The following is an 8,538-nucleotide window of genomic DNA, read 5'->3' on the forward strand; positions in this document are numbered from 1 at the left end:
ATTGAGGTTCACACCATGAGTTTAAGTTACATTGATAAATGAGACGTTAATCACATTATGTTTTATTAAATTTAGATACCTTATTTGGCTAAATTTAAAGTTAGACATATAACTAAAATTAAAGGATTAATAAAAATACCTCATGCTAATAAGATTTTCTCTCTGGTTACACTTTAAGTTGAATGTAGTACAAAATAAAACTGATAGGTGAAACTACTTGCAATAATGCGGATGTCCTAAAGAGTATTTCTCCATCAACTGTTTAAATGTCCAAACACATTTAAATTCAAAAATGAATAGAAAATATTTCAGCATGGGCATAGGATTTGATGCTACTTTTTCTATGTTAAAAATTTCTCATTTTGATGTCTGATTTTTTTGAGGTATCAATTATTCACATTTCTTATATGAAAATATTCTGCAAATTGAGAAGTCACCAGGATCACCAGGATTTCTTAGAGGTTCTAGAAGTTATTTTATGACCTCTAATTTTATCTCCTGAGAAAAACAGACATGATTATATCTTTATAACCTACTTACAGCACAGGTAAACAGAGATTATGCCTTATAAACAAACTTTGATTGAAGACAGAATTTATTTTGAAGCCACATTCTCCCAGACTGTACACATTATAGAAAAATACACAAAAGTAAATATTGAAAGACTTGTGCTTTCAGTTCAGTTCCTGATGACATTGGGACAGGATGAAATGCTCAAATTCATAGAAATCAGCAAACACTATGAACAAAGAAAATTTTGCATTGATTCTCATTAACAAGACTTCTTACAAGTTCACCTCACCTATAGGATGATTAGCTGTCTACTAAGAATGAAAAATACAGAAAATGGTTTTCTTTTTCTGTCATTATTAACATCCGTAAAACATAAACACTCAGCTTGTTGTAATAATCATGACAACGGTGTAGTGTAAAAGGCACAGAACACAGAAAAGAAAGGGAGAAGTTAAGTGATTTGAGGTTAAGGCATGAACTTGATGTAAAAGATTCCCTTAGATTTGTTAACCGATACTCAGGAAAAAAACACATTAAACATTCAATGTTTCTTGTAAATTAGTATATTCCATTCTTCAATGAGAAATGTAAGCTTTTATTTTCTTTCTGACATTTATGAAACAATTTTAAAAATTGTTTGTGTTGTAATTGAATGAAAGTTAGGAATTGAAAAAAGTGCTTTCCCAATGACCTTTGTACCCAGCCCAACATCATGAAGATTTATTAAAATAGTTTTGAATATTCATGTTATTTTCAAAGTTCTTAAAATAGTTTTGTTATTAGTACTTCTTATAGATTTTTTCCTCCATCTTTATTAACTTGGGTATTTCTTATTTAAATTTCAATTGTTATTCCCTTCCCAGTTTCCAGGCCAACATCCCCTAACTCCTCCCCCTCCCCTTCTATATGGGTGTTCCCCTTCCCATCCTCCCCCCATTACCGCCCTCCCCCAACAATCACGTTCACTGGGGGTTCAGTCTTGGCAGGACCAAGGACTTACCCTTCCATTGGTGCTCTTACTAGGCTATTCATTGCTACCTATGCAGTTGGAGCCCAGGGTCAGTCCATGTATAGTCTTTGGGTAGTGGCTTAGTCCCTGGAAGCTCTGGTTGGTTGGCATTGTTGTTCATATGGGGTCTCAAGCCCCTTCAAGCTCTTTCCGTACTTTCTCTGATTTCTTCAACGGGGGTCCCTTTCTCAGTTCAGTGGTTTGCTGCTGGCATTCGCCTATGTATTTGCCATATTCTGGCTGTGCCTCTGAAAAGAGATATACATCCGTTTCCTGTCAGCCTGCACTTCTTTGCTTCATCCATCTTATCTAGTTTGGAGGCTTTATATGTATGGGCCACATGTGGGGCAGGCTCTGAATGGGCGTTCCTTCAGCCTCTGTTCTAAATTTTGCCTCCCTATCCCCTCCCAAGGGTATTCTTGTTCCCCTTTTAAAGAAGGAGTGAAGCATTCGCATTTTGGTCATCCTTCTTGAGTTTCATATGTTCTGTGCATCAAGCATTTGGGCTAATAGCCACTCATCAATGAGTGCATACCATGTGTGTTTTTCTGTGATTGGGTTATCTCACTCAGGATAATATTTTCCAGTTCCATCCATTTGCCTATGAATTTCATAAAGGCATTGTTTTTGATAGCTGAGTAATATTCCATTGTGTAGATGTACCACATTTTCTGTATCCATTCCTCTGTTGAAGGGCATCTGGGTTCTTTCCAGCTTCTGGCTATTATAAATAAGGCAGCTATGAACATAGTTGAGCATGTGTCTTAGATTTTTTTGAAGTAGAATTATTGAATTATTTGTTGCATGTGGTTAAGATCATAACATACAAATGTCATTGATCAGGGGTTTGTCATTTTTTTGATACACTGATAAGGTAATGAGAGAATTAATATAAAATAAAGATTGATTTACATAGTCAATAAAAATTAAAGTGTAGAAATAAAACATGTAAGTTAGATAGTAGATTATTTTACTTTTTATGTGACAGCATTTGTTACTCTCTCTTAAATTTCACAAAAATAATCTATAAATCTTAATGGCCAAAAGTGACTTCAAAAGATAATTCAGCAATCTTTCCCCTATATTTCTACATTTTAAATAATTTAATATTTTATTCAGCATCTACAGTTCCTGATGGATTATTTACAAGTCCTTCTCCCTTTTGACACTGAATCAGTGATGGCTTGTCTTGATTTTTGTGTCCTACAAATATGGCACAAGGAAGGCCTCAGCCAAGTATGATTCCTATGGGAGAGGAGCAGCCTCAGTGTCAACTGTTAAACCACTCTTCACAACTTCCTGTTAGGGTTGACTCCCTGTGGCTAGGTATTCACTACAAGTTAAACATCTTAGCTTTCTCACTGTACACAGAAAGTGTATACAAACAGGTGTGTCCTAATTGGAAAACCTAGTATAAAGTTTTACTAAAAGATATGAAGTAATTGAAATAACTTCTTTGCATGGTTTTCTGAAGAAATAATCTTGTATCAGCATACCAAGTGCTGTGAATGCAGGCGTGAACAACCATGCCCAACCATAAATTTCATGATGAAATAATCTGTATCATCACCCCTATGAATGCTGTGAATACAGGCATGACCAACTACAAATTTCATGATAAATGTTATATAGAGTTAATATTCGGGATCAAAAGCAATACTTTGTAAATATTAGGCAATCATTCTATCACCTCTTCAGGCTTTTCCTGATAATTAAATTTTAAGCATGAAAAAAGATACAGATTAGATGCTCTGTAAATGCTACTGTAGTGAATTCCACAGCACATCTAAATATTATGGACTTGTGAAAATGGTAAATAAATCCTAGTAATAACTGGGTTTAAGCAGACTGTATTATATAATATACTATGGATTAAGTTTTCTTTGCAATGTGATTTAAATTTATTCTGTGGATGGCATTTTTTCTTTTCTGAAGTATTTTAGATTATTATTTTAGTGTATGAGTGCTTGTCGATTTGTATAAATGTATACCATGTTTATGCATTGGCATGACCAGAAGTTTTCACATACCCCCAAAACAGGAGTTAAACTTAGTGAACTGAAATGTGCATTGTGCAAACTGAGATCAGGTTCTCTGAAAGAGACGTCAATGCTCTTAAAGCTTGGCCCACTTTTGGTCACCTCCTTTGCCCCTCTTTTGTTTATTTGAAATTGAATCAAACTGTTTCAAGCTATTCATGAATGCTCCATCCTCCTAATATAGGTGTTTTATTGCTGTTCTTACTATTATTATTATTATCATGCAGCATGCAGTAGTGTGCTCAAAGTCATTGTCCTAAAAGGCCATATATAATATATCAATAATTATAATATTCCAGCTCAAAAATAAAGATTACTTATATTCATAAAATATATGATTTTACTTTTTCTTATATTTATTAATGGCATACATATGTATATATACATGCTTGCATGTATTGGTGGGCAGTATGCAGGCATATGTGATCTTGTGCATGTAGAGGACCAGAGTCATTAAGGATTCTTCCCTCATTGCTTTCCACTGTATTCCCTGAGACAAGGTCTCTCAGCTGAAGAGAGAGCTCACAGATATAAATCATCTGGCTAGGCAGCTTCCCCCCCCCAAGTGTCTGTCCATGCCTTCACGCCATTGGAATTACAGATACACTCCATACTGATCAAATATCCAACCTGGGTTCTGAGAGATTGAGTGCTTGACTGGCTCTGGTTGCTTCAGGGTTAAAAGAATTCTCATATGCACAAAGTGATGCTATGTGAACTTGCTCCTTATTTTAAAATGATAAGTTGAATAAAGATGCCAATGGCCTATAGCTGGGCAGAAGAGAGGTAGGTGAGGCTTCAGTTCCTGGACTTGTGGGTCTGAGGCAGGAAACCACGAGGCTGAAGAAGAAAATGAGAGAGGAGGAGACAGCATGGGGTGGGTGAATCATGGAAACATGTCAATGAGGGCTGGACAATTGGAGGAAGAGCAGCTCAGGAGGAACACTGATAGTTATATCTCAGGGTGACTGACAGGGAAGTAGACTTAACAAACAGCATAAAGGGTGAGTATCTGCCCAGCTTTGATGCTGACTAGGCTTATTATAAATGTAAAAGTTTTGTGTTTTTTATCTGCGGACTGAATGATCAATGGTAGGGTAAAAAACCATGATTGAGATTAAATATTTATTGGAAGATCAACTAGTTATAAAATCCTTTCAAAAAGTGTATGGCCACCTAGTCTGTAGAGGTTTGTCTTAGGGTTTTGCTACTGTGAAAATACACCATAACTATGGCAACTCTTCAAAGGACAATATTTAATTGGGGCTGTCTTACAGGTTCAGAGGTTCAGTCCATTATCAAGACAGGACCATGGCGGCATCCAGGCAGGCATTGTGCAGGAATAAGTGAGAGTTCTACACCTTCACCTAAAAGCTGCTAGCAGAATACGCACCCCCAGAGAGCTAGTGTGAGTGTCTTATAGACCCACACAGTGACACATCTACTCCAACATGGCTACAATTTCCAATACTGTCAATCCCTGGGCCAAGCTTATAAAAACCATAACAAACTTTCCTGAAATCTGTATATACATAAAAGGGATTTACATGAATTTACCATTTAACGAAAGAAACAATGCCTGTAACGTGCACCACCAAGTAAAATTTCAATCTCAGAAACAGTTTAATCTTTGTTGAACATTGCTCAAAGGTTCCCAAGGGTCCTCCAAACACAACAGGCTATTTCCAAGGCAATCGACAACCTGATTATAAGGCCCCAGTGAGCAAGGTGAAGTCATGATGATACCCAACCAGAAGTTTTAACCTTTCTGATTCATGGTTTTAGGAAGTACACTGCATATTTTTCAGAAGAAGAATGATAATATTCAGCTACAAACTGTGACCTATAACACAAACCTATCTGCCAGTTATATTGTTACAGAAGTAGAGCAATTGCTTTGGGAGTAAACAATCACTCTGACTAGATTTAAGGGCAGCTCTATGATTTGGAATCCAAACCTGATATTGTTAAAGTAGGTAAAAATCTTAGGTAAGTTAGGTCATAAATTTATGATAAAATATATTACAGTTATAATGCTAAAGAAATATAGCAATAAAATGACTCCTAATGATATGTTGCTGTATCCATAGATACATGTCTTGTTCATCAGAGAAATTTCTTTCAATAAATGATGATTACTAAAGGGACCCACAACGAGACAACATGCAAAAAAATTAAAGCACTTGGAGCACTTGGTCCTAATCAGGAAGTCTTCATCAAAACCTTCCCCTCAAAGCACAGTCATCTATGCAGGAGAGGCAGAAAGACTATAAAATCGGGAGTTGGTGGCTGACACCAAGAAAATAATTTCTTCAATACATATCTTGATTAGTATGATATGAATTCATAAATATTACAGTGCCTCACATAAGACCTGTATATGTTCAAATCAGACATATCCCAAACTCGATAAAAAGAAATAGACAGAGTTTCACACTTAGACAAGAGGGTATTTAAAATTGGAACCTGTTGGGAAATAGACAATCTGTCTCTAATAGAGTGTCACAGAGAGTATAGTTCCCATGCCCAAAAGTAGCTGGCCAAATTAAAATAATGGACTCTATATTTTTGCTGGTTTTGTGTGGGGGGAGGTTTTTTTTTTCTTTTTGGAGAAAACAGGATGTTGGTTGGGAGGGAAAGAACTTCTGGAAAAAATTTGGGAATAGGCAAAACAAGGATGCCCACTCTCTCCCTACCTATTCAATATAGTACTCAAAGTCCTGGCCAGAGCAATTAGACAACAAAAAGATGTCAAAGGAATACAAATTGGAAAGGAAGGAGTCAAAAATCAATATTTGCAGATGATATGATAATATACCTAAGTGACCCCCAAAGTTCCACTATAGAACTACTAAGCTTGATAATTCCAGAAAAGTGACTGGATAGAAAATTAACTCAAACAAATCAGTAGCCTTTCTCTACTCAAAGGATAAACAGGCAGAAAAAGAAGTTAGGGACAGGGCAACTTTCACAATGGTAACAAATAATATAAAATAACTTGGGGATGACTCTAATCAAGCAAATGAAAGGTCTGTATGACAAGAACTTTAAGTCTCTGAAGAAAGAAATCGAGGATCTCAGAAGATGGAAAGATCCTCCACGCTCATGAACTGGCAGGATTAATATAGTAAGAATGACCATCTTGCAGAAAGCAATCTACAGGTTCAATGCAATCCCCATTAAATTTCAACTCAATTCTTCAAAAAGTTAGAAAGAGCCATTTGCAAATTCATTTGGATTAACAAAAAACTCAGTATAGCAAAAAGTATTCTCAACAATAAAAGAACTTCTGGGGGAATCGCCATCACTGACCTTAAACTGTATTACAGAGAAATGAAGATAAAAACTGCATAGTATTGGTACAATATGCCCCAATATGTTATAAAACAAATTTAAATAAAACCAGTGTGAAGGACAGGATGTGTAAGATGTGACAGAAATGATCTGAGTTGTGGAAATTACATGTCCAGATACTGTTTTATAAAAACTGAAGTTTATCACAAAGAACACCAAGATTCAACACTGTACAAATTTGAAATAATTTGTTATATTCTCAGTACTCTGAGTCCTGAGTACTTTCTGTCAGTATTTATAAGTACATAAAAATTGGTGATAACACAGAGAGTCCTTTAACAAAATATTGTTTTCCTATTTTGAGAATTTTCCCAATGCATGTTTCTATAGTATTTGGCCACTGAGTAATTACAGCCATAAAAGCATTAGTCTTTTACATATAATTTAAGACGTTAATGGTTAATGGTTTACAAGAGAAGATAAAAAAGAAAAAAATAGGTAAAACAGGAAGCAAAGGAACAAAGTCAAGGGAAAGAAATCAAGCGAATAAGTTTGCCTCTATCCAACTTATTCATGGGAATTAACAACACTTGATGGTTACCACATTTCTTTTATCTGAGTTAAATAGGCTGAGTGTGATTGAACAAAAAAGGGGCACCTGTTTCTCAATAGAGCATGACTGGGAAGGGAAGCTGATGCATTGCCTTAACAGTGCATTGTCCTCTGTGCCTCTCTCTGTCTCTCTGCCTCTCTGTCTCTCTGTCTCTGTCTCCGTCTCTCTCTCTCTCTCTCTCTCTCTCTCTCTCTCTCTCTCTCTCTCTCTCTGTGTGTGTGTGTGTCTGTGTGGTGTGTGTGTGTGTGTGTGTGTGTGTGTGTGTGTGTGTGTGTATTAAATGTCATTTTCAGATATCGGGTGCTTCTTTGCTGCAGTCTGGAAAAGCCAGGTGGAACTAACTTACAATATCAGTTTTATGGACTTAGCTTCCTAAGCAAATGTACACCACAAGAGAAAGTGCTCAATTTCATTCATTCTTTAAGTTTGAATATCTACAGTGAGTTACTCCCCTGCTAGATTTTCTTTCTAAAGAAGCATGAATAAGGAAAGGCAGAGTTCCACTCTTAGGTCAAAATGGCAGGCAGGCCTGCAGTTGTAGCATTAAGCAAGTGGCTGGATGGTTTTCCGAAGTGGTATTATGATACTACAATATTCAATAACCTGGGGTTAATGAGAGATGATACAATACCTGAAACTGAAGATATAAGAGAATCCATAAGAAGGCTTCCTGAGGACCTTTCTAGTGACAGTATGTTTCAAATTAAGAGAGCCCCAGACCTGTCTATGAAACATCAGATCTTGCCTAAGGATCAGTGGATAAAATATGAGGAGGACAAATTCTACCTTGAACCCTATTTGAAAGAGGTTATTTGGGAAAGAAAGGAGAGAGAAGAGTAGGTGAAGAAGTGATCTTGGTCTTGTACTTAAAATCTGTGGGTGTTCCTAGTCTCCCCTTATTTTTATGAAGTTATTTCAACCTGAATCACAATTTAAGAATAATTTGCTCTACATATTCTTCACTTTAAATAAATGTATATTGTAACCATTAAAAAAAGAGAAAGAAGCAAGAATAAGAATATACAAATTTTTGTCACTGTGTTTCCTTTGAACAGGAACAATTCCAGGGT

General features: G+C 36.1%; 1 protein-coding gene across 1 annotated transcript; it reads left to right on the forward strand.

The window, feature by feature from the left end:
* The first annotated feature begins 7,984 nt into the window (after window positions 1-7,984).
* Window positions 7,985-8,308, forward strand: Uqcrbl2 (ubiquinol-cytochrome c reductase binding protein like 2). Its single transcript, XM_039093788.1, has one exon. The coding sequence runs from the start codon at window positions 7,985-7,987 to the stop codon at window positions 8,306-8,308; it is 324 nt and encodes a 107-aa protein (XP_038949716.1).
* The last annotated feature ends 230 nt before the right edge of the window (window positions 8,309-8,538 follow it).

This window comes from Rattus norvegicus, chromosome 15, assembly GCF_036323735.1.
Source record: "Rattus norvegicus strain BN/NHsdMcwi chromosome 15, GRCr8, whole genome shotgun sequence".
Classification (NCBI taxonomy): Eukaryota; Metazoa; Chordata; class Mammalia; order Rodentia; family Muridae; genus Rattus; species Rattus norvegicus.